General features: G+C 44.7%; 1 protein-coding gene across 2 annotated transcripts in view; it reads right to left on the reverse strand.

Annotated features, from left to right (window-relative positions):
• Positions 1-27,071, reverse strand: part of VPS53 (VPS53 subunit of GARP complex) — a 63,590-nt gene that overhangs the window by 34,107 nt on the left and 2,412 nt on the right. For both annotated transcript variants that reach the window (XM_038157684.1, XM_038157685.1), the window contains exons 2-10: positions 26,724-26,804; positions 25,643-25,692; positions 24,797-24,863; positions 10,706-10,792; positions 10,344-10,459; positions 9,109-9,228; positions 3,765-3,843; positions 2,772-2,915; positions 590-732 (exon numbers count right to left, since the gene is read on the reverse strand). In XM_038157684.1, the coding sequence (XP_038013612.1) occupies positions 590-732; positions 2,772-2,915; positions 3,765-3,843; positions 9,109-9,228; positions 10,344-10,459; positions 10,706-10,792; positions 24,797-24,863; positions 25,643-25,692; positions 26,724-26,804 (887 nt within the window). The remainder of the gene's footprint in view (positions 1-589; positions 733-2,771; positions 2,916-3,764; positions 3,844-9,108; positions 9,229-10,343; positions 10,460-10,705; positions 10,793-24,796; positions 24,864-25,642; positions 25,693-26,723; positions 26,805-27,071) is intronic.

The following is a 27,071-nucleotide window of genomic DNA, read 5'->3' on the forward strand; positions in this document are numbered from 1 at the left end:
GAGCTGCGTGGTATCACGACAGACAAAGGTGATACAGAGACTCTATCATCAGAAGGCATGAAAAGGGCCATTATTAGAAATTTACAGGGGTTTTATTATTATTATTTTTAAGTTTTTATTATTTTATTTGTTTTATTATATTTATTTATTTATTATTAGAATTTTATGTTATTATTTTTAATTTTCTTTATTTATTGTTATTAGAATGTGCATGTTTATTATTATTGTTCATATTTATTATTTATCACATGTTTATTATTTTATGTATTATTATTTATTTATTTTATTTTAGGGGTTTTATTTTATTATTTTAATTACTGTTTATTTATTATTATGATGAGAAATTTACAGTTTTTATAGAAACAATGGTGGACTTAAGACCTTTAGATTGGCCTCAAGACTTGAGCTTGGCCTTGAGGAATCTTCTTTTACACTACTGGTGTAAAAGAACAGTGAACTATGGAAAATCACATCTATAAACAACAGAAAGAGAGAGAACAATCGTTTCCATGCTTTCTTACAGAAGAGCCTGGGGCAGTTCCGTGTCTCTCTGCTCAGAGGATGTGTGGCTGCCCGGCGTGGGGCTCACCTGGTGACGTGGCAGAAGTCCACGGCGATGCGCTCCGTCATGCACCACTCGGCGGGGAACATGCGCCCGTACTTCTCCTCGTAATCCACCAGCTGCCTCTTGATCCAGGCGTAGCGCCGGTCAATCTTGTCCAGCCAGGCCACCTGAACCCGGGGACAAAGACTTCTGAGCACCACCAACAACTTTAGCAGCAGCAAATATTCAGAGCTGTGCTGCTGCTGCAGCTCTGCTCTCTCGAGCAGAGGTGATTTTACACTGATTAACATCTTGATCCAGGCGTAGCGCCGGTCAATCTTGTCCAGCCAGGCCACCTGAACCCGGGGACAAAGACTTCTGAGCACCACCACCAACTTTAGCAGCAGAAAATATTGAAAATATTCAGAGCTGTGCTGCTGCTGCAGCTCTGCTCTCTCGAGCAGAGGTGATTTTACACTGATTAACATCTTGGTCCAGGTGTAGCACTGGTCAATCTTGTCAAGTCAGGCCACCTGAACCCCGGGGACAAAGATTTTTAGCACCATCACCATCTTTAGCAAATATTCGGAGCTGTGCTGCTGCTGCAGCTGTGCTCTCTCTCAATCAGAGGTGGTTTTACATTAACATCCTCTGAATGCTTTGGATTATCAGTGATATTTTTGCCCGATGTCCAGGAGAAATGATGAGGAGGACTCCACCTTATCAGAAGGCTAATTAATTACTTGATTATACTGTATTATTCTATATTACATTACACTATATTACATTGCATCTAAACTGAATCTCCCAAGCACTCAGCTCATCTCCACTGCACAGCTTCTCCTGTCAGCCCACAGCCCTGACAAACACACCTGGATTCAACTGGTCAGTGAATCAAAACACTCACACCAATCACCAATTCCCTTCAGGTAAACAATCTTTTGTTCCAAACAAATACTGGGAACAATTTGGAACAACAAACAATGTTTTGTTCCACAATGCATTCCACTCGTGAGCAACACAGGAGCAGTAAATGAGATAAGAATTGTTTTGATCATTCTTTGCTTCTCTCAGGTTCAGAGGATGTGAATCCCACATTGGATATTAGGAAAAATTCATTCACTGAAAGGGTTATCAAGCACTGGAACAGGCTGCCCCGGGAACTGGCTGAGTCACCATGGCAGGAGGGTTTAAAAGATGTGTGGATGTGGCACTTAGGGACAGGGTTTAGCAGTGGACTTGGCAAGGGCTGCAATCAAGGATCTGAAAGGTCTCTTCCAACCTCAATGATTCTGGGATTCCAAGTGCTTAAACACATGCCAGACTGAAAATCCTATCTTGTGTGAATTAAGAGAGAAAGTTCTGTTGAAAATGAGGATAACAGTACTCCTAAATCATGCAGAGATTATTGAAAACTCAATCCAATAATATTTCATTTGATCCCACCCTCTTTGTTTCAGACAGAGAGGTTAAAGTCAGCACTGGGATGAGTGCAGCAATTCCTGGATTCTTACATTCAGCTCACATTTAAATTCCAACTAAATTCTTACAAGCTGAGTAGGATGGGATTTTTTCCCCTCGACAACTGTGTTTTCTGGTCAAAAAGCAGAAAGATTACTCGAGAAAACTTTGATGGAAAATGTTATTTAAACTTAGGCAGCTTAGCCTTTCTTTATGTCAAACATTTGAAATTGAAAAAATAAATTTTGATCTAAAGGTGATTTTGGTTTGTGTGGGGTTTTTTTGGTTTTTTTTCCAAATTCAAGAAGGTTACAGTAAACTTTTAAAAAGCTGTTAGTATGAGGACAGGAAGATTAAAAATTAGCTACAAAGGTAATTATCCTCCTAGAAGTCCCTCCCCCTCAGCCTTCTAAGCATTTTGGGGTCTATCTTGGTTGTTTGGGGGGCGAGTTTTCAATTTTCAGAGTTGCATTTTTCAACTCTTTGCAGAGCAGGAAATAAATCTAACACGAATTTATTTATTTTCTGTACGTGGGAGAAAACATTTCTAGTGATGATCTGAGAAACTGAGGTCTAAGGTGGGAGAATCCTGGCAGAGATAACAGCAACTCCCAGCTCATCAGCCACCCCAGATCACACCCAGAATCAGTTTCCAAGCCCTTGGGATAAAAACTTTTCACCACAGGAACCTGTGGAAGTGAGAATTTTGGGAATGCCAGCAGAGCAAAATGTGAAATCCAAATGGAGCTTGCAAAGCTTCCCTTACATCTTGATTTTCCTGGAAAAGGACCAGGTACTCTGAGAGGTGTTGTTTAATGAATTTCTTGATGATTTCCTGCTTGATCCTGGGATCCAGGACGTTGGCTACCAGGCAGGCATCACGTAGGACATTGCTGGGCCCTCCAGTCCTCTGTCAAAATAAACAGGAAGAAAATGATTTCAGGTTAAATAAGATGAATGGGTGATTGTAAATGCATCCAGGTTTATCCTTTCCTATTATTCTATTTTCTGCTGCTACTCTTTATTTATTGCTGCATCTTCCTTCTGCTGCATGAAAGCTGAGCTGCTTCCATGAAGTTGTTCCATGGTAAAGTCAGAAAATTTAGAAACTTTTTTTTTTAAAGCTGCTTTGGTGCTGCTTCTCACAGACACAGATCTGCCCTTCACCAACTGTTCCAAAAAGTCTCCTCATTTCTGTATTTGCCACTTGCATGAAGAAACCAGCAGAGCTGGTAGTCGGAAAGACAGAACTGGTGTTTTCTTGGAAGTAAATTCCAATTCACACCTACTCCCCTTACTGTTTGCAAATGTTTGGATGCACAGTGCTGGAGAAGCACAGTTGGTGCTTTAGCCCCTGCCCAGACTTGTGTCTGTGCTGAGTAAACCAGACACAAACTGGGTGGCACTGTGTCAACAGCCAGCCTGTGCTTGGCTTCCTCTGAACAAAACACTGATTTCTGGGACAAACAGATAACCAGGGGCTGGGGGAGACCCCAAGGAAACCCCACAGATGAATTATTGGGCATTCTCTGCCCGGCTGCAGCCCTCTTGCAGGAGCTGTGTGCAGAGTGAAGGGAGGGCTGGCACTTTCAGAGCAAGCTAGAAAGAGAAACCAGAGTGAGACATCACCCTCTGCTTTCTAAAGAAACTCCTGAAACAGGCAGAGACCAAATCGAGAGGAAAAATCCAACAACAATCATACTGAAAAGTTTCCAGTGACACTTCTCAAGGGGAGGAAGAGGGAAAGTGAGCACTTTACCTTTGTACCTTGGGAAGGAAAGGCTTCCTCGAAGTCAGCCAGGATCTGCTGCCCCAACTCGTTCTGTGCTGCCTTCACCCTGGGGGGACACAGGAAGGGCTTTGTGGGGGTCTCAACAACCTCCCTGCAAGGTGGCTGGAACACCAGCAGCTGCAGGAAGGTTTGTAAGGGATCAAAGGGATGCTGAAGAGAAAACATCCACACTCAGAAGGTTTCTGTGTCAAAACTGGGAGACTTTTGCTGCCTGAATGACAATTCCCCACAGCACTGAGCCCCCAGCTGCAGCAGAACAAGTCCTGGATTCTCCTGCCCTGCTGCCATTGAATATTTCAATAAGGGCCAGTTAATCAGCTATTTGAAAGGCCTTTAATGCCAGTGTGATCTACACTGAAATTCATTTCTGTTGCCCACATTTCAACAGAAATATGTTTCCAACATGCAAAAAGCTTCACAATGTCTCAATCCTCACCGTGAACCTTTCACAGCTCCAGGTGTACTGATCCACTTCTAAAGGAATACAGCTGGCAGCAGTTTTATCCTATAAATTCTCAGTGTCTTAGGGAAGCACAAAAGAGTAAAAGGTATGAAATGGGAGTAGAATAAACCACAACCTTGCTCTTTATTTAGCTGAGAGAATAAAGCTTCCAATTTCCAGAAATAAAAGTCAATACAGCTTAATTGATACTTCTAGGGAAATGGAAATGCCTACACACACTAGAAAGTGCCAAAGCAAACAGTGAGGCACTTCTATCCCTCTGCAGCCCTTGAATTCTTCCATCAGTTTTTATTATACTGGAAAGGCTTTCAGGTCTGAACTGATCACTCAAACAGTGGATTTTTCCACTGAGATTGATACTTTAGCAAGACTGGCGACATTTACTGTTGTGAAAATGTTTGTTCAGACTGTAGGGAGAAGACTTGGGAATTTTTTTTGGTGCTTGTTTAAGACTCCTCAACCTTATCAAGGCATGATCTGCTTCTTTAATCTTCCCATTTGAGTTCCATTAGTAGCAAAAACCCACGAGATGATCTGACAATGCTGGATTCTTTCCTGGTGCCAAACGCAGAAACTTCTAGTCCTTTAAAATTGATGGCTGAAATATAACTTTATATCTGTGATTTAACTGGATGAACGACCTGCCTTCCTCAGGATTTATTTATGGGGATTTTGTTGGAAAAGCTTCCTGCCTGCAGCGTCAAAAATAATTCTCACTTAAGCTGTCTGCTTCACAGGAATGTTCAGAGACTCCTCTACTCTTCTAGGTAAAGACACCCAGTTAACAACTTCATAAGTGAGAAACAAAAGGAATTCACTAATGTGTTGAAATAGGAGTGGGGAATTTAATCAGTAAGGAGGAAGCCACAGCTACAGGTTTACTCCTGCTTCAATTCTACAAGAAAGCACTTGTAGCTCATCAAAGCATCACAGAAACAAAACCTTTCATTCTCCAGGAAAAGAAGTGGGAAAAAAAAAAATACACTGAAAACAGACTGAAAATTTTTATCTTTTAAATAATCCAGAAACAAGAAGTGTGTAGAATTAGGAGTCACAGAAATTAGTGAGTTTGTATGAACAACTGGAAGCTATTAGCAGGGATACTTCTTTCCTTCTGAGTGGCTGTGGGGACCTTTCTGTTTGACAACAGCTGCAGTGCAGCACAGTGGAGGCACTGAAAAGAGCAGCAGCCAGATTCCTAAAGACTCAACAAATTTAAAAGAGCCTCTGTCAAGCAGTTAAAAGCCCTGTCCACAAGCTTTGTTGTTTTAGGCTCTGATTCAGGAAAGTACTTAAGGATAATCTTAATGGGGATTCTCATATCCTTAAATTAAGAAACTTGCAGCAATGCCTTGCTCAAGTGGGATGTTAAAAATATGTATTTTTTAAAAATAGGTCCTGCATAAAAATCTCCTAAAAGCAGGCAGGAAGAGCAAGTTTGAATCTTTTTTTTTTTTTCCTTTTTGAATCTTTTTTTTTTTTTACCTTCATATTTTCTAAGAGAGGGACAGGGCAGAGCCATCCAAGCAGCCAAAAGTTTAGGTGTGAGCAAGGACAGGGAGCCCCAGTGCCCTCCCAGTAAAATCCACTTTTTACATAACCACACACACAGAAACATTCAATTATTTTCACAATAATGAACACGGACCCAGAAGCAAGAAAACCTTTCTGGCCACCTCTTTAGAGCTCAACTGCCTTAGGCACAGAACAAGGGGGGCACTGGAGATTATTGCCCCCGTGGAAAGCTGTCAGCCTGGCAATAATTCAGAATATTCTCCATGCAGTGCAAACTGCAGCCATAAAAGCCTGGACATTCAACCCTGCGTGTGCCTGAGGGTGGGTGTGGAACCACTTCACCAGGTGAGCTGGCTCAGCAAGCCCAGATAAGAGATTTAGGATCCCTCAGAGCCTCAGTGGGTTTGATAAGGGTCTCTTTCCCTGGGTAGGTTCCCCCAGAAACTGGGATATCCCATCAGCCATCCCACACAGCAGGGAATTGCCTTTTCCTGGGGCTGCCAAACCCTCTGGTTATCCAACTATTAATGATTCCTGTTTCTCTGACTCCTGTTTTATTATTAGTGGCTTTTGTTCCCCGTTTCCCCTGCCTTTAAAAAATAAAAACAAGAAAACCCACTGCTATGTTTCAAATGACATTCAATTACTAGAAACCACAATTCCTTTAGCCAAAGCTACCAGAAATCTTAAACCGTGCCTGGCAGCTTGCTGAGATAAAAAGAGGCTGAGCCAGCCTGTTTTCCTGTGGCAAACTTATAATTATCTTTCTCCTAAATACTTTCCAGGCTTTTTTCCACTATCTGCTAGGCCTGCAAGACCATTTTTTCTGGGTGGGTTTGGGACCACTAATTGTACCTCCCTCCTCAGACAGAAAACAGCAGAGGATTGAGAGATAAGAAAATATTCTTGTTTACTACAACAGCTACCAATGCACTGCCTTAGAAATCGCTTTAGGAAGGCTCTTAGGAAAATATTTACATTTGGCTATGAACTGTGACATTTTTACATCAATACTCAACAGGATCAGCACAAGAAGCCAACTAATTGAGAGTTCAGTCCAGGTTTCCAATGAATCCTTACAGTGGGATTTTGGCTTGGTTATTTTCAAAGGGACAGAACAGGTGGAAAACAACATTAAAAACACATCATTACTTCTCACAGCATCCAGGAGCAGCAACCTAAATTGAATACCCCATGACAAAGAGCACATCCAACACCACCAAGCAGGCACTTCTCCTTCCCATGGTTTCCCATTCATACTTGGCTTCACTCCATTCACACCATGAAAAAAAAAAGAGGCTTTTTATTTCAGAAAGCAACAGAATCTGCTCGTGGAGCAGGGTATATAAAGGGCTTATTGTATATAACAGACATTGGTTACTGTCACAGGTCTGTGCCAACATCTACTAAAGCATTTCTTGCCTTCCCAAACATCCTAGAGGCTTCACTTGTACCATTAAAACAAATCCATGAGATATCAAACCCCAGCAATTTCACAGTCTAAAAATACCCCTGCAAGAAGCCAGGCAAACTTCCTCTGATGTTTCATGAATCACAAAAGGATTTCCAAGCAAAAGAGAGAGAAAAGTCAACTCCAAACCAGCCCCTAACACACAGCCACGGGGTCCAACTCCAAAAGCAGAATGATGGTGCCATGGACCTCCCTGCAGGAATGTTCTGCCTGGATGTGGAGCAGTAAAGAGCTCCCAGCAGCACCCCAGAGCAGCTCCTTTCACCCCACAAGCAGCCTCCTCTATCACTACCAGATGGTGCAGCTCTCCCTGTATAAACACTGGAAGGAAAACCCTGCCGAGGCAATTCTAAAAATAGGAGGAACAGACTTGCTTGAGCTTTTCAGATCCTTATCTTGAAGGGAGAATAAAACAAAAGAAGTTTTCCTCCATGTCCTTGCCAGTCTCTCTGGCGTGACTCGAAACCACCCTGACTTTCAGCAGGAGCCTGAATTGGTTTCTACAACAATCAGCAACTACAAAAGTATTAAATAATCATCCACCAGAAAGGGAAAACCAGCCAGAATTCTAGAGCAAAGCTTAAATGATATTTGGCCTTAAAATGGCCAATGACAGCAGGTTTCTGCCCGAAGGGCATTACCACTGCAAGCAATCTCTCTGAGCACAAGGTTGGAATAGACAACAGCCTCTACTCAGGAAAGCACTGACATATGTTTACATTTCATTGATGTTCATGTTCATTTAAGCAAATGCTTATGGTCAAATGCTTTGTTAAACAAGGCCCCATCCCTTCTCTAGATTTAGAGTGGATTTTTCTTCTGCTCTGTTTCATGGTTTCCATCTGTGTTTTCTGGAAGAGGTGTCTGTACCATAAAGAAAGCCCAACAGATTTACATGAAAACATTACAAACAAATCATTCAAGCTCTGTTTCCATCACTAACAACACAGGGAGCCAGCTGCTGTCTTAGCAAAGGGAGGCACCAAAAAAAACTAATGACTGTGCCTGGAAGACTCCTTTGAGCACCTCAGTAATGATCAAAGTCACCTCAGGCAGGGACAGCACTGTCCCCTAGAACAGGGAGGACCTTGTTCCCTCCACTCCCAGCTGTCACATCCCAAATGAAGCCAAGGCTGAGGAGAAATGGTGGCTGAGTGACCACTGAGCCCTCACCTGCTACTGCTGAGGGTGGTGGGGACTTGCACCAAACCTCACCAAACTCACTTAACTCCAGTTCAGAAAATCAAAGCTGTGCAAGCCCAGCAGAGGAAGATTGGCTACAAGCCTCAAATCTCAGCAGAACTGGGCAATGGGAGCAGGATTTGACAGAAGAAACTTCAGGTGCTCAGAATAACCACGTTTGACAAAGGCAGGAGGAGAAATCCTGCCTGTCCAAGCCCTGGGGCTCTGCAGGCAGTGAGGTTCCTGCTGAGGCACAAAGGGGCCCAGACATCACCACGTGCATGAACAGATTTGTGCCTCACGCCAGGCTGCTGAGCCCCATCACTGAGCTGAACAGAGCAGGAGAGAGCATCACCCCAGGGCTCACCACAAACACCTGCATGTGACCATCACACAGAACCACCTGCACTTCCACGGGCTCCTCCAGGTGAGGAAATGAAAAGCCAGGCAGTAAAAAGCACAGAGTGAGTTACATCCACACTAATTACTGCTGCTGAGCAGAATGGGCTGCTCCAGATCTGAGCCAACTCTGTCCAGTTTCAACCTGTTTGCTTTGGCTGTAAGGAAGCTCCAAGGACCATGTCCAGGCCTCACATCCCTGAGACCCTGAACCTGCCTAAGACATTTCCTACCCTTCCTCCCCAGCAGGAAAGGAAGTGCTCAGGGTTTGAACCTTTTACCTTTCAGAGAGCTGTCGAATCTGAGGGATCCCCATGTATTTGTTGAAGTGCTCCAGCACATTCACCACCCCTTGGAGAAGGTTGGCAACTTCCCCATACTGTCTCCTCCTGGTCATAGCCCTGCAGAGGAAATTAAAGATTTACAAAGGCAGATTCAATGAAAGTCCTGGGTGGCAACACCACAGGTTACTTCATCCCCACTGGGTCACGCTGGTCCCTATTGGCATTTATTTTTCTAAAATACACAGCTCTTCATTAACATTCCAACGCAGCATGAAAATTTCACTTAAGCGATGCTAAAATAAACCAATCTGGCACAAATCTAACAATGCCTCAAAAAAAAACCCCATAAATGTCAAAAGCAACACTTGGCAAGGAACATGTAAACTACTGAATGCATCCACTTCCCAGTATGGGTCTGGAGGCAGTAAATGTTATTTCACTGTAATGACCTGAGTGAAGCCATTCGTCATCACACACAAAGTGTGAGTTAAAGCTTCTCTGGAGGAGAACGATGCTGAAAAGCCATTAGCCTTGACTTCTCTGTTAATAACTTTCACAGGGAACTGACAGGGGGGGAAAAAAAAGAAAATCAAGTTAATTTATTTTTATATCATCCTTTAGGATCACTCCAGTGGAGACAGCAGGCTAAGTAAAATTTAATTCTCAGCATTTCAGGACCCGGCGTTCGTGCAGGATTTGCTACAAAACAAGAACAGGCTGTGCAACTTCACAGATGCAACATGTAAAAAACCTGTATTTTCCTAGATTGTGTGTTCCTCAAGCACATTAAAAAACAAAAAAGGATTATTAGAAATATTTAACCCCCAATTTACACACGGTACAAGCTGCAAGGTTTCCTTACGCTCATGCTAGAATGAAAAGGAGAGTAGACCTTCACCAAAACTCATTGCAGTTTTAGATATAAGAGTGACAAAAATCCTCCCAAATTCCCAAGAGCACATCCCTAATGAGGATTCCTTACAGGCTGTCCTACTCCTTAATGAAGCCAGACTCATTCCTTATCACCAAGGATCAACAGAGCAATTCAAGCAATCAATACTGCAAATTATTAAACACAACACCACGGGCTGGGGGGTCTCTCAGAGCAACACAGATCTGCCAGCAGAAATCCAGACTTGGGAGCAAAATTCCCTCCAAAAAAAACCAGGCAGGCTGTGACAGACCCATAGAGAACACTGCACAAACTTCACAGCAAGAATTCCCAGACTTACTCCAGAGAATCCACCCCCCCTGCCAGCATGTGGAGGTGGTTGAGGGTGGTGATGGAGGTGGTCAGGTGACGCTTGGCATGATCCAGCTGCTTGATATCCCTGGTGATTTCCTTCACCTAGGGAATGAAAAAGGATTCTGGTTGAATATCAAGCCCCAGCAATGGAATTTTCAGGAGATAAGAAGCCACTCTCTCCTCTTTGGGACTGCAGAGGTGTCAGCTCAGCAGCCCTGTGGACACCACAGGTTCAACACAGGCTCAGCAGGAAATTACCAACCAGCCAGGACCAAGGACAAAAATGTCACTGACAGGAAAAGCCAGTGTTCCCTCCCTTTCAAAGGCCAGAAAGAAAGTGCTGCTCACCATTTGTTCAGATTTTTCAGCCTTGTCTTTAATATCCTTAATTTTACCAAAGAGCTGTTGAATGGCTTTCTGGGCTTCTTCCAGGGCCTGGAAAAGAAACAAGGTCAGAGTGGAAAGAAAATCTGCATTCAGTTTTCACCTTTCTAAGAAATACACAGTCGCTCTCAACAGTCCCTGGGGCTGGGGCACTGGAGGGGAGCAGCTTTCTTACAAAGAAAATACCAGCAGCACAACAAAAGTCAATGTACCACGTTGGAATATTGAACCTGAGTGGGCCAGGGTTTTCAGTATCCACTTTACAATAATGCTCTGGCAAAATTTCATCAAGATATTTTATGAAAGCAGCTCTTTAAGGTTACTGGAATATATTTTGACAGACTGAGTGTGGAAAAATAGGTAGAACTTGCTCCTGATCAACACATATTTAGAGCAGAAAAATGAAACCTCCACAAGACCTCTATGCTCATCATTAATTGTAAACAAAAAACACACATATGGAACACTGAGTGCTTGCCCAAACCCCTTGCTGAATTAGCAGGACATTATCCTGGTGGAAAACATGCTGCTGATTCCTTTGGAATGGGCAGCTCAGCCTGCCAGGAGGAATGGCTGAGCCACACCTGCAGGAGGAATGGCTCTTTCTAAGCACAGGTAAAGAGGTGGAGCCCAGGAAATGGCTCTCACCTGGATTTTAGTGCTATTTTTTTGGGGCACCTGGTCCTTTTTATCCAACCGTGGCACAGCCTGACCTCACACAAGCAGTGTGAACCACACGTGGATGCAGTGCAGGAAGCCACATGTCCAAAATCACATGTCCAAAATCTGCCTTCTGCAGTAATTCTACACGTTCTGCCTTCCCAGCCTGATAACATTTCCAGCTCCAGCTCCACTTTGTTCCCTGCTGCTCAGTGGGCTTCTAGCCCTCTGCTTTTATATCCAGTCCCATGACCAAGGTTACAGCACAAGCTACAAGTTCCTTCAGCAAATAAATTTAACACATCTTCATTTGGACATGGAGGAGGAAACTATCTGCCAGGAGCTTTAGCTGGAATATAGCTGGGTTATAATAAAAGTATAAAAGCTGGAGATGGTTTATAATTCATTTTCCAGAGGGAGGGGGGGAAGAAAAGACTCCTCTGAAAAATTTTCTGAATCATGTGAAAGTTAACACTTCATGGATTGGTGTCACAGAGCTGCCAGATGTTCACTGAGGGACATGAACACACAAAATTGTGCTGCAGGGTGGCTGAGCCAGGGCTGAACAGCCCCCAGGAGCCTCTCCAATTCTTTTGAGAATTAAATTTTCTCCTCCATTTCAAGGCTTGTGGATTAAGTGCGAGGCAAAGAAGCAAAGAATGCTCTTTTCAACATATTTAGCTCTGTGCAATGTAATTATTAAGTGGGTTATTAAGCGAGCAGCAACTGTTTTGTATGGTCTGAGCTTTGGATAGGTCTGTATGAAATTCAAGATTCAGCCTGAAATTTTTCACAGATGCCAATTGCTGTCTCCCTTTGCTTCAGCACTAACAGCAAATGCTGATTTTTCTGCACAACCCCAGGAATTCAGAGCTGCTTCAAAGGAACTTATTTCTCTAATGGTGATATTTAATAATGGTGATAAAAAAACAACCTTTACAGGAAAGGGGGTGAAGAACAAGTTCCTGCTGCTCAGTGGAAAGCAGCACACCCAGGGTGGGCAAAATCCCCACCTAAAAACTGTCCCTGGAACACTGAGCAGAGAAAAATGGGATTCTGTCCCTGAGCACTTAAAGCTGCCAAAAATAAGGCAAACTGGTGTCATCACCTGGTTCTGACACTTTCACCTCCTTAAAAACTCTGGGAAAACACAAACGAGACAATGTGTGCTCTGCTCCATCCGATGAATTAAAGAATTGTGGTCTCCTGCTGCTGAGAGAAATGTGGCTGGGACAGGCAGAGAGCAAACAGCAGCTGCTCTTCTGTTCCAGCCCTGCATCTCATCCCTCAGAGAAGGGAAAACATTTCCATAACTGCTAAAAAATTAAAAAAAAACCCAAAAACCACACGGGGAACTCAACTGCAAACTTGAGTAAATCAGAATTGCTCATAAACACTTGTTTCATTCCTTAAAACTTTCTTCCAAGTGTTTGCTTAGCCATTAAGACATAAATCTTTATCTGTTCTCCTAAAAAAAGAGCTGCATGTTCCTTACATGAGTCAGAACACACCAATTCATTATATGATCTATATATATTTATATACTGAATATATCATTCGTGAAATTTACATTTAGAGGTGAAAACATTTCTCCAAACATTTGCTGAAAGTAACACTGTGTGAAAATCTATTTTTTTTTTAAGTCAGGAGGGCTCTGTCAGACAGATCTGTGAAGTTCAGAACTGGATAAAAAATGTTATTTCATGTACATGTACAATTAAGAAGAATCAGAAGACAGTTCAAAGAAATCATATAAACTTTTTTTTTGCTGTACACTCTAACCATAGCATCTGAGAGTAAAATAAAGTAGATGAAACAAATAAAGAAAATTAACCAATAATGAAAGAAAACCATCACCTTCCCAATCACTATAAAGACAGAGTAAAGCAAATGGAAAAACAAATTTCAAATACAAGAAAACACCTCATATTTAATAAACAGTGTTATTAGGGGATAAGAAACCAACATCTAGGGCATGAAAGTAGGTCTAATTGCTCAAGGTGCAATACAGAAGTTTATTAATGTAACTAATGACTGTTCTTTCAGCTGTAAAAAGAGAGGGGAAAACACAGCCACGCTGAAGGAAAAAATGCATTTCCCTTCACACTCTGCTCCTGCTGCAAGGGTGAATCATGAATTTTAAAAGCATTTTCTTACTGCTTTTGTTACTATTTTATTAATAGGTTTCTTTTGGACATGAATTTTAGGGAAAAACAGTATCAAGAGGCTAGGAACTGCTTTTCTTGCAGTCTGTCTGGTTCCCGTGGTGGATGACAGGCAGTGATCTCTTCACCTTGCCTTACTAATTTATTGCTTTCCTCATCAGTGCAACTGGCAAACATGGAAATGCACACACCCCAAACAGCAAGCAGGAGTGAAGTTATTGCACTTCCTTCCCTCCACCAGCAGTTCACTCTGGGGGCAGAGGACCACGAATAAATAAAGAGACTGGAGACATAATCTGTTGTGGTTGCACGAAACAAGGATGTTGAAACGAAGGTTGCCACGTCCTGGAAAAACACCATATGACTCTAATCAACAACTGAGCCTGCAAGCTACAATTAACCCATCAGCATTATTTATTCAACTTTATGCAACCTCTGAGGGCGAGCACCAGCTGAGAACCACGGCGTGGATGGAGAGGGCTCGGCCGGGAGGCAGAGCCAGCACTGTCCAAGCTTTTTCCCTGAGGTTTGACCCCAGGCTCCCCAACTGCTCTGAGCAGTGTAAATTTAGCAAAGAGCAGCTAAATTAGTGAATATGGCAGGAGCAGCCACGGGGGGAGAGGCTCCAGCCCCAGAGTGCTGGGTACAAGGCTTCAGCCACGGATCACATTCCTGCTCCTGTGGTTTAGTGTGACACGTCCTGGATGCAGGAGGGAAGGAGGGGATGTGGCTGTCCCGCTTCCAGGGCTGCCTCGCACAAGTGAGTTCCCAAAACAATTCATGGAGAGGAACACACAAGGGTGTTAAACTCCCCAGTTTAAGGCCAGTGTGTGTTTTCAGCCATCCCTGTTTCTCAGCCACTGTTCATGCAGTGGGAGCTCCTGTGTCCTCAGCAGAAAGCTGAGACACCACACGCAGGAGGTGGAAAACTCAACTCCAGCTCACAGCCCGAGCTCAGGTAAGCTGGGCAGCCAGTGAGCAGCTCTGCTGTTTGCCAAATTCTCCAAAGCTGGAGGGAAAAACACAGCTCATGAATCAGCCACAGCTCTGCAACCTCCTTCACCTTGAGATGCGACAGCAAAAGACTCCAAAGGCACCGGCGTAAAACAATAGGGAGCAGAGGTAAACCATGAATCACTGAGAGACTGCCTCCAAAATTGCTTTCCTTGGCATTGTCCCAAGCAACTCCTGAGGTCAGACCACACATCATTCCTTGTGTCACCTTTTCACACCCGATCTTCCAAGCAGCAGAAGGAGGGAAGAAAATAACCCAAGCGAGAGGTGGCACCAGACTGTGACTTGTTTGTTAAGTTTGGAAGTGATGCGCTCTTTAAAAGGTTATGTTCCAGTGACTTACAGTACCAGGCTGACATTCACACACACAAAACCAGTGTTAGCAGCAATTATTCCAGCCAACAAAAAAAAAAAAAAAAAAACAGCCCAGTGAATTACAGTCAGTCTCTCCAAATCCCTGCAGTGCTGCAGATGGACACAGCCTCCTCCTCCTCCTCCTCCCCTTCCTGCCCAGGTACAGAGCTGTCACATCACCCCATCAACCAGCAGCTCATCAGTGGGTGTGTTAATTTCTAAATACCTCTTTATGCATCCCATCAGGAATCTTGTGCAAGAAAATACTTCAGTACCAGGAAATATGCAAATAGGAATTAAGAAGCCTGTGTGTTACTAGAAAATGCCATTGAAATGGGAGAAAAAGCAAATTTTCAGATGAAGTTTCCTTGCTTGGGGATTAACTGAACTAACGCTGGTTTTTTCCCTGAGTAATGGTTAAAATACCTCCATGGTTTCTATTTGCTTGCTGGTGTTGTGCTAGAAACATGTTATTTTTATTTGATTCTAGCCAATATATAGTTCAATTGAATGTTGTTATTCACATCAGAAAGCTGCCCTCTACCAAGTGTTTTATAGACACTTGACATCTGCCAAATTCACAGCATCCAAATGTATTTTTAATGTTACAAATAGGGCTGTGGTCATGATGCTGAGAATTTAAAGCTCCTGGCCTGGTCCCTGCTCTTGAATACTGAGTGTTAATGCTTCTTTCATTTGCTGCCACACTTCCAGCCCAGATCAATGAAAATCTAGACCACGACTAAAAATAAAGTTCCCATCCCCAGTTCTCTGAGGAGCCTCAGCTGTGGAGATTTCAAAGCAACCCTCTCACACTGGAACCAGCCTCACATTTTCTGCTGCTGAAACCTCATACAAACGAGTCCCTCCAGAACGGGGAAGGGTGGAAATTTACTTTGATTCTCAGACTGATTTCATTTTAGAGAAAACCCTCAAGTTTTACAGCCAGGGCTAAACCACTGCAGCTGAAGCCTGGGCTTGTCTCAGCACAGGACAGTGCCAGCTGATTTCCCTGAGCAGACAAACCTGAAGGGCTCACCACCCTGGGGTTTGATTTTAGCAGATTTCTACCCTGGCAGTTCAGCAAATGGTACATAACTACTACAATTGTCACTGAAGAAGAGAGTTTTGTGTCATCAGCTCCAATCCCAAGCACTCAGGCTGCACAGGACACTTTATATCAGCAGATTACACCCAACACTGCACGAAGCTAAAAATTGCTGGAACTGCCCCTTCACTTAACCCTAAATCATGCTTAGAAATCAAACCCCACGTTCTCCACAGCTGCACAAACACTGACAGACACACAGGGTGAAGTGACAGCTGATTTCCAGGTAGTTCTGGCCAAAACCTTGCAGCTTAACTCCTGAACTGCACCCTGGGCTGGTCCAGCACCTCTCTGAGCTGTCAGATTTCACAGCATCAGCCAGCCCTGCACAGGGGTGTCTGCAGCACCCCAGATTTCACAGCATCAGCCAGCCCTGCACAGGGGTGTCTGCAGCACCCCAGATTTCACAGCATCAGCCAGCCCTGCACAGGGGTGTCTGCAGCACCCCAGATTTCACAGCATCAGCCAGCCCTGCACAGGGGTGTCTGCACTATCAGAAAGGTGCTGATGTGCTGTGCCAGAGGTTTGGGTGGCCTTGCTCCTGTGAGTAATTTTACATGAGTTTTACAGTACCTAATCTGCACCAGGGCAGCGTGGCCATTCAGATGTTAATTGTGGGCATTAGCATTTAATGCCTGCAATTAAATGGGCATTAATTTGCCCATTAAAAAAAATATTTTTATATATATATATATATATATAAATAAAGCCTCTGGAATAAAAATATAAAAAATAAAGCCTCTGGAGCTTCATCAGGCTTGGACCTCATGGCGGGTTACTACAGCTTCACCATCACCTCATGGCGGGTTACTACAGCTTCACCATCACCTCATGGTGGGTTACTACAGCTTCACCATCACCTCATGGTGGGTTACTACAGCTTCATTATCACCTCATGGCGGGTTACTACAGCTTCACCATCACCTCATAGCAGGTTACTACAGCTTCACCATCACCTCATGGCGGGTTACTACAGCTTCACCATCACCTCATGGCAGTTACTACAGCTTCACCATCACCTCATGGCAGGTTACTACAGCTTCATCACGTGGCAGGTGAGCAGCCACAGCCTTGCCCCACGCCCAAAATTAAACACTATTATCACGTAGCAAAATCTCTGCAGACACTCATTATTGTCCTTATCTATGTCAGAATAGCCAAGCTGGGAGGCTCTGCCCTCCTGTTTGTGTTGACACCCTGATTGCAGGTGTTTGCTGCACCTCCCTGTGCCCAGCACACACCTTGGAGAACCCAGAGTCCCCAGGTTCACCCTCCCTCCATCCTGGAGCTGCCTGTGTCTGCTGGAGCAGAGGGAAAGCACACTCAATTTATCTGGGAAGACTGTAAATGACTGAGGGACTCCAGCTGATTTGTGTGCTGATGTGTTTGCACGCTGCAGTCAGTGATATTTGCAATATCAGAGCCACATCTGCAATATCAGAGCTTGACTTTTGTGGGGGGCAAGTTTAGCAACCACTCAGGTTCCATCAGATTTTGCAAGGTGAATTCTTACCCAGGTTCCTGTGCTGGTTTGGGTTGGGGTAGAGTTAATTTTCACCACAAGTATGGGGCTCTTTCTCTGCCCCAGTCAGAATCAGCACAGGTGAAGAGTTTAAAGGCAAATATAAACAGGGGGAAAGGATAGGCACACCAGGAACCCTGCAAGTAGGGATTTCCAAGTGGAATTCCTGTCAGTTTACCTGCTATAAGCATGGATGCAGCACAGCTGGAATAAACACGACCACACACCAAAAACATGAGGCAACAACAGAAAAAAAAAAGCCAAAAAAAGGGGGGGAAAAATTTTAAATATCCCCAATAAGACACAATCTCCTGCCTGTTTGGAATTCTATTTTCAGGCTGGGTTTCTTACTTTGTTGGCATCAAAGCCACACAGGACTGGTCACAGTTTGCAGCTTGCAGTGCCTTCAACACCAGCAGCACCTTTTTTTTTTGCCAGCACAAGCACAACTCCATCCCCAGCCCCAGGCTGCAGGACAGGAACATCCCCTGAGCTGAAGCACAAGGCAAGGTCAAGCTCAGACTTGCTCCTGCCTTGCAGCAGATGGCAAAAGTTATGCCAGCATGAGAATAAACAGCACTAGCTCTTCCTGGCATGCCATTCACCTGAAACCTTGTTCACTGAACGTGTTCTGGGCTAGAAAAAGCTCAGTGTCACTACAAGGGAAGGACATTGTCCAGCTGTCACAATTCACTAGGGAAATGACTCTGAATGAAACTCACTTTTGATTCATTTTGGCAGCTCAGCTCCTGCTTATTATTCATGGGTTACAAAAGAATATTATGGGACTTTAATCACTCAGCTGGAGCCTTACAGAATCTGTGGCATGACTTTTCATAAAATATATGAAGTCACACAGCTTAAAACGCCATATTTAACCCCAATCCATTCACTATCTTAAAAAGGCATTGAAATCTAACACCAGTCATATTTCATATGCTCACATTTCAGAATAATGACCCATTCATAAAAATCCAGGTGATAAAGCTTAGCCAGGCGGGAGGGAATGAATATAACTGAAAGATGGTGCTTACAACATCAGGGATTGTGACACAAAATAGCCCCCACATATTTCAGAGACTTAGGTTTAATTATTTATTAAGAGATTATGACAGCCAGTGCTGTCCCAGCAGCAGGGGCACATCAACACCTTCCACGTGAGCCAAACCTGGGCACTGGGGCCAAGGAAGCAGCACTGGAATTTGATGGCTGGAAGTGAGCATGTGTTTAAATAAATAAATAAATGGCAGGGAAGTGCCTGGGGTAGGAGATGTGCAGGCACTGGGTGCCTCAGTTCAGCAGGAAACACAACCTGCAGTCAGAAAAGTCACCTCCTCACAAGGAGGTGGAGGTGAAGGAGGGAGGCTGAAGCAACAGAGCTGCTTCTTAAGCAGGTTTATGCACACACAGCACAAAAGCACCTCCCTGCCTGCCAGGCTGACACTCCTGTACCCAGCCCTCACAAAGCTGGAGGGGACAAGCCACTGACTGTGGTGACACCACCCACCAGCTGCCCTGGGGCTCAGGACACCGCTCAGAAAAGCAGCAGAGGACCTACTCCCACTGCCCTGTGCAGCACCTGCATCCCTCTCCTCTTCTGCTCACTGTCCATCTTCATCTCCTCCTTCCTCCCTCTATTGATTCTGCAAAGCGTTTCCTGATCTCTATTTAAAGAAAAGAAAAACCGAGGGAGTATTTCACATATTTCCAGCTGTGACCTTGTCAAACCCACAACCTGTGGGCATTTCTCTCTGCCAGACACAGCCTCCTCCTTCCGCAGGCTCCAACACTGCCAGACACTGCAGCACACCCAGGGCAGGGCAGGGCAGGCAGAGTCTCCCCACAGCTGCAGAGCCCAGATGTTCATTTGCACATGCCAGGAGAGAGGACAGCCCTGGCTGACCAAAAGATGGGATGGCCAACTGAACTGTCTGGGCAGCAGGGATATATTCCTATTATTTGACCACAGCTGCTGCCATCCCTTTTCTTGTACTGCTGGAGTTATGAGAAAGAAAATATATATCACTGTTTTCCTGGAGCAAAACAAAGCAGGAGCCAACCAAAGCAATCCAAGTTATCAGCCAGTATCTTCAGCCATGAGAAACATCCAAAGCTTCTCCCAGCCCAGGCACATCCATTTGCACTTCTGGTTAACACTAACTTTGTCCTAGCACTAATTGAGCCAGACCCTAACCAGACACATTAAGAATCAGACACATCAAGCAATAAACTACATTTTTCTTTGAAAAATCAGTCCTTTTTCTTTAAAAACAGTCCTTGTTTGATGCAACTTCAGTCACACACGTTGTGTGCATAGGGCAGGAAGGGAAAGATGGACCAGAGACAACAGAAAGAAGTTTGTTGGGTTTTATTTAGATTCAAACTATCAAACCACAAATCCATTTGGGATCTTGGGACTCCTCTGGGGCTCTTGATTCTTTCCAAAATGGATTTCAGCTGAATCCACCTCACCTTTACCCACCCAGGCACCTCACCCTGGTTGCAGAGATGCTGCCAAGGGTTAAACCAGCAGCAAATGCAGAGGCTACTTATTACAAGGACAAAAGCCTGATAGGTGAAGCAGCTTCAGCCAAACAACCAGTAAAGGCATGTCAGCAACTGTCAGAAAAATTACAGCCAGTGCATGCAGAAGCTCCAGCAATAAACACAACTGAGGAGTGACACATCAAACCATACGGAGAGCGTTAAACGCTCCGTGGAAAAATCTATGGGAACTTTTTATACTGCACCCCAGGGCACAGAGGAAATGATGCCACAACTGGGCCGCAGCTCTCAGCAAGGTCAGCCCACACTCCAGTTCAGCAGCAGCTCGGAGGGGAAAAAAAAAAACAGAAAAACCTTCCAGAGGAAAAATCTGCGCAGCACTGGCTCCCTAGAAACTGTTACAACTGAAGCACAGCAGCTCCTGCATTCCCAGCCTCTCCCAAGGCATCCAAAATAGTCCAAGTCTGGGACTCCCAAGGAAAATTTTGTTACACCCTGCAGAGGAATGTTCCACCCACGGCTGTTGTTTCCTCCCATAAAAGGATCATTAGTGAGATAATTGCTGAGGTTGGGGCATTGTCTGCAGATTTTACTGAAATATCGCACCAGGAAGGGGAAGCCAAATGAGCCAGACTATTTTAAGGCTTTTGCATTTGGAGGAAATTCTAGGGCAAAATTTCAAGAAGGCAGATGCTTTGAACTGGGAAACGTTGTGCTGTGTGGGGAAGTGAGCATTCCTGTCTTTAGAGCTGCTTAAATAACTCTTTTGGGGCCACATCTATTTGATGGCCTTTATTTTTAGACTCAGAATCTGGTTTTTCAGACACCTCGCTGCTAATTTACCCACACACGTGTACATCAGCAAGACTGTTTGGGGAACAGTTCAAAAGCTGATAGACAGAAAAAAAAAAAAAAAAAAAAAAGCTATTTTCACATGAAAATTTCTTACTGAAATGCCTTCTCATAGCTACAACTCAGCTCAAAGCCCTGCTTCCAGGGGCTTTGAGTAGGCAGAGGGGCACAGAAGTGTTACCCCAACCATCATCCCAGCCAGACAGGACAGGAGACTCCATCACAGCTGGAGCAGCTGGATCTGCAATCAGGATTTTGGACTTCCTATCCCTAAGGTCTCCTTTTCCTTAAGGAGCACGGAGAGCACATTTCCACAGCTGCACACTCCATATTCCCCACTGGGTCAGACTGGGATTTAGATTCCTCTGAAAATGTTATCCTGCTCTCAAAACCAAGGCTGGGCTCCCCTCTCCTGGACAGCTGGGAAGGTGCAGCTCTGACAAGGCTCCTCCACAAGACAGCTTTGGAAAGCTCCTTGCTGGGCTCAGGTGGTAAATAACCCCTTCTCCTCCAAAAAAAACCCCAGGCTGGCAAGGCTGAGGAGCTCAGCTTGTCTTCTAGGAACCTAGAAGCAGTGAATTAAGTGCCTGCACAAGATTCCCAACCATTTTTTGGGCAGTTCTTGCTGACAGGAGATGGGAAAGCCAAGGCTGAGCTCCCTCACCTGCCAGGGCAGCAGGGATGGACCAGCACAGGCAGCTGAGGGCAGGGACTCAGCAAAGAACCCCTCCTGGCTTGCTCTGACTTCAACAACTTTTTTTTTTTTCCTTCTGTCACTGCATCCAGGGTTTGTATTTCCTTTGGAAGGAAGTCAGAGACTGAAAGGATGTTTATTCAAACTATTATTTACCCCTCAGACAAGGACATCTCCAACACAACACAATGAGGCAATGCTGGCAAACACTGGCCACAGCATCAGGGCTTGTTAGGAGAGAACAACTGAAGGGAAGAGGCTTTTGAAAAACACCTTTCAGGCCCAATCCTGCAGTTAAACACACAAGATCCTGAGCTCCCACTGAAATCCAAGCAGCTACAAAATCAGAGCTCAGATGCACTTTTATTTACGGCACAAGCTTTCAAAGGGATGATGGATTGCAGCGCTCCTCTTGGATCTCACTGTGCCAAAGGATGGGAACCAAAAGACAGGAATTTTCCAAAAATTTCGGACTTCTCCAAAAGCCAGCAAGCTGCAAGTACTGTGCACTACAGGCAGGAGACATCTCTTATGGTAAGAGTTGCAAATGGAAGAAGATTAGAGACTGAATTTACTGATGTGGCTGCCTTGGAGCTTTGTTTCAAACCTCTTGCAAGAGCTGGCTGCCAACTGCTTCCTCATTAATCAAGGGTGGTTTGCAGTTGTGGTTATGATGATAAAATGCAATAATGATCTTCATCCTGGGCTGCCTAAGGGTGAGGCTCACGGGATGACACTCTCGATCCGTGTGGATGTGTCAATCCAATTTTGCAAGGAAATACTGGTCTCGAGGTTACAAGTTTCCCACAAATTTAGTAAGAATATAAGATCAGTAGGAACAAGAACTTAATTTTGCTGTGGGACCAAATTACCAGGAAAACTAAATAAGGAAAATAGCTGACCTGCCTTAAGAGCACCTTGTTTTCAGTTGTTTCAAAACAATTTCTCACCATGCATTGGAAAATAAAATCTTTCCTCTCCAAGTGGGAGCAGTCAGGCCTCTTACTCTATAAAAACATTTCCAAGTGTCCTTGATTCCCCCTGAATGGTAAAACAATGGCACTTTTCAGCACAGAAGAGGCAGCTGAAGCTGGAAAACAAGGTTTGCACCCCCACAATCTGCTATCAACAGGGTGGTCATGTGAAAAGGGCTGCCTCACTCCCCCACACAGCACCCAGGACACTCAGGGGACACAGGGCAGGGGTGACAACAGCAAATGTTCCTTTCTAGGCTTCCTCTGATTTTGGGGTGACAAATATAAAATTCCATCTCAAACTGAAATGCCATTCAGGAGTTCCCCAGCACTGTAAGGTGACCTCCTTTCCTGCAGGTCCCTGTGACCCCCAAAATCTGAGCTTGCTGATGCTCCTTCACTGCTTCAAACTTCAAGACCCAGCCAAGTCCTGCCACTCCAACAGTCTGGTTCCAGCAATTCACACAAAAAAAAAATGCATATCCAGGTGTGAGATTATGGGCTTGGATCAGAAACATAGAAAGAAAAAGCTTACAGCATTTCTGAATCAATCTATTGACTGATTTCTTCCCAGAGAAGTAACACTTTAAATAATTGAAAGGTTTCAGTATTTGTTAGGATCTCAAAGAAACAACAGTTGTGCTCCTGGGAGACTGTCTGACCTCAGCCCATGCAACTGCAAGCTCTGGCATCTGTCTGAAAGTTTGCTTCTACTTTGCAAAGCAGCAAAATGAGGGAAAACAGGAAAATCCACAGCTAAATATAGGAATATTTGTGATTAACTGCAGCTCCAGGCCACTTGAAACATGTCCTGCAAGGACACCCAAGTGAACACTTGAAGTTTTTAGTTAATCAGGATTTTAACTGGTTCTTTTACAACCACACTGAAGGAAGGGCAGCAGAGACAGCTGTGCCTTCCTGGTGCTCCAGAGCAGGACACTGTGCAGGTCCCTCTGTCCATGCCTCGGGGAACTTCAAAGGGATGGAAGAGTGAGAAAGCACAGACCCAGGACAGAGCTCTGAGCAAAGCTGGCCAATCTCCACAGCACAGAAATGCTCCTGTTATCCCACAGGCACTGATCATGGCACTGCTTCTGCTCATCCTCTTCTCCAAGCCCTGAGGCACTCCAGGCAATCCTCACCCCCAGCTCTTCTCAATCCCACTCCTTTGTGGTCTTTCAGAGAAAGGATCCTCTCAGATGGGCCCAAAAGGCTACAACAGCTCCAGCTTTCCAATCACTGCCAAACTCTCCAAGCACTGCACCAGCTTCCACTCCCTCCTCAATCTCTGTAATTGCCTCCCCCCTGATTGCTGGTCTCCCTCCTGCACATTAATTAAGGCAGCACCACTCCCAGGTAAGGCACATCCCAAGCACATCCCCAGTTTAACAGCAGTGCTCAGACATCCATGATTCAACTGCTTCTGCTGGGACAGGTGAGCACCTCTCATGTTTTCCTAAAGCAAGATAAAAGCATGGGCAGGTGAAATAATTCCCTCGAGGGCTCTGGCAGAAATAGGATTAGAAACAGACACCAATTGCTGTGACAGCAAGGAGTGGAGAATAGAGAGGGTCATTCCCCCATGCCAGTGTTAAAGCTGGTATTAAGAAGTCGCTGAGGAACCCTGACTGATGGTTCAAGGTTCAATGTCCCTGGACTAAAACAGGACAGGAAATAGAGCCAAACCTCAAAACCAGCTGGCACAGGGGCCAAGCTGAGCACCCGCAGCCCCTGCAGACATGGCTGTGCTCACCAGTACTGAACCCCCAGCAAACACCTCTGTCAGGCAAAACACAAGTGAAAACCTGAGGGCTGAACAGGAGCTGCAAGAGGCAGGGGCAGCCAGCGATCAGCACAGGGACCAACAACTCGGGACACCTCAGCAAACAAGGCAGTGAAAAGGACAAACAGCCTTGTATTGATCCCCACCCAGGATCAAATGTACTTGTACCTGTTCAGTGCTGCTTGTTTGATCATCAGCTCCAGAGTGGCACACAGGCCTCCTGCTTTTGATCTTTAAATCCATTCCTCATTCCCTTCCCTTCAGAGGGTGAGGCAGGTCACAACAGCTGCTGAGTGAGCAGCTCATCAGTGTAAGAGGCACAGGAACATCTCAGTGAGAGCAGCAGTGGAGTTTTGCCTGCCAGAGCCATTCCTCAGGGTGACATGCCAAGCTGAGAAGCCCTGGCACTCCTGGCTGCACATACCTGCCTGCCATCCTGTCCCACGTTGGTCTGTCCCCTCACCACAGTTCGGATGTTGTCATCCAACCTCCTGCAGGAAAAACCCCAGAGTGTCAAACCCAGGCTCTGTGAGCCTGACCCAAACAACTGGGGGAGTCCTGAGAGCTACAGAACCAATTTAAAACAAAAAAAAACCTGCTCTTACCAATGCCAAACTCATCATTTCCCCCCTCCCTCTCTGTTCAATGGCACTATCTTGCACAATTTCAAGGTCTCGATGCAGAAATAAAAATCCATTTCCTAATTTAACCAGGGTTTCTTGCATTCCTGTTCCCTTAAGCAATATTGTCACCTCTCCCTTGTCTGTTTGCATTTCAACTTCCCACATATGAAAGTGCTGTCTCAATCATTTCATGTTGGCAATATCAGCCAGCACAGAAAATTTAAGTGCTTCATGCACACTTGTATTTATTTTGTACTTTTAGGACCAATAATGACAATTTAAAAATACAGAGTGAGAGTTTTTACAATTTATATTCCGACCCCCAAAAAAATGAATCCTTGGCAACTGAGTCTTTTGGGTAGTTTTCTCACTCAGCCTTCAAACTGCACTAAAATTTGGTATTCTTTGATTCTTAGCTGTTTTTCAAAGCTGCACTTTGCAACCCATCAGCTTAAACAGCCTGTAGGGCACATAACAGAAGTGAAATATAAAAATTATAATTGTTTCTGTGCCACTATTAGACTCGAGGCTGGTCCTATCCAGCCTTTTGAACAAACTAAATCCTGCCAGCTGTAGCACAAAAGCTGCATTTATGAAGCCTTGCTGACAATCAGACCTGAGATGCAATGAAATGCAGAAATATTTACCTTATTTTCAACCTGATCTTGTTCACAACTTCATCAATGTTTGCCAAAGACTGGAATAGAAAAAAAAAATCAGAGAGAAGTGAAATGGTGAATGTTTTACAGAGGAATAAGTGATCCCAAACACTTCATCACACAGGGGTCCTGGGGAAGGGGAGAACAATGGTTTTGTTTTACAGGTGGAAAAACTGAGACAACAACTCAGCTGCTTCTCTGTCACACCACAAAGAGCAGAACAAGACAGGTCAGGCTTCCCCCATCCCTGAGCTCTGCCCTGTCCTCTGTCAGCAGAACAGTGTGACAGTGACCTCCAGTGGGCAGCGGGGATGGGGACAGAGCCTTTGGGCTGAGACCCCCCTGCAGAGCCCAGACCTGCAGAAAATATCCTGGAAGGATTTGCAGGGAAGGCACTGCTGGGGAAGCAGCTCCTCACTGCTGGCAAAGGGAAAAAAGCCAAGCCACAGCACCAGAGAAAGCTGCGAGCCAAAACCACAGGGCTGCAGAGGAGCTCAGACATGGCAGATTTGGAGCAGCCTCAAGACACAAAGTTCACCTGCAGAAACATCTCTGTTTGGCAAGAGGTTGATCCAAAACTCCCCCTGGGGCTGAAGCTGGGAACACAAAGCAGCGATGTGGGCCCACAGCAATCTCATTCTTTAAATCTCAAAATAAATAACTGGGTTCAAACTCTCCCGTGAGACTGTACAGGCAAGACCTGCCTGATTTGGCTGAAAACCTCAGGAACTCACCAATGACTGATATATGGCAAATTAGGACATTTACTCCACCCACATAGAAAATTAATTTATTTCTACAAACCAATGCAGGACTTTAACTGCAGAAAGCACTCTGGGTGGAAAGAGCCCATATAATGACAGCAAACGCAGTGAGCTGCAAATTTAAGAAGTGATTACTGTTAAAGCTTTATTTCCTGTGCTACTGTTTAAAATAAAAGGTTCGGGTACAGGTTTAAACACTGCTTTGGTCATTTGCTATCAGGTTATCCTGACAGTATAGGGTGGAAGTAAAATCTGACATAAAAAGTGTGGAAGTGAAGCCTGAGAGTATTCGGAGCATTACTTACTTGCTCAGTGGGAAAGAGAGCATTAATATACTCCACAGCATTGAAATCTGCTCTGTCCAGTGGATCTTGGCTGGGAAATACCTGGAAAGAGGGAGGAAAACAAACACCATCAACCATCACCAGTGATTTCTGTAACTCTACACAGTTTCTACAACTTTTAATTCCCTCAGCACCCACTTCCAGCTGTGTTTCACAGCATTTCTCTCACAAGTGGCCAGGAGCAGAGCAGCCACACGCTCTGCAGGGCTGTGACCTCCCAAAATTCCTGTGGATCTCAGCCTGGATAAACACAGATAATTCACACACAGGACTCCACACACACAGCCCTGGCACAATCCATCCAGCCAG

Source organism: Motacilla alba, chromosome 19 (assembly GCF_015832195.1).
Source record: "Motacilla alba alba isolate MOTALB_02 chromosome 19, Motacilla_alba_V1.0_pri, whole genome shotgun sequence".
In the NCBI taxonomy this organism is placed as follows: Eukaryota; Metazoa; Chordata; class Aves; order Passeriformes; family Motacillidae; genus Motacilla; species Motacilla alba.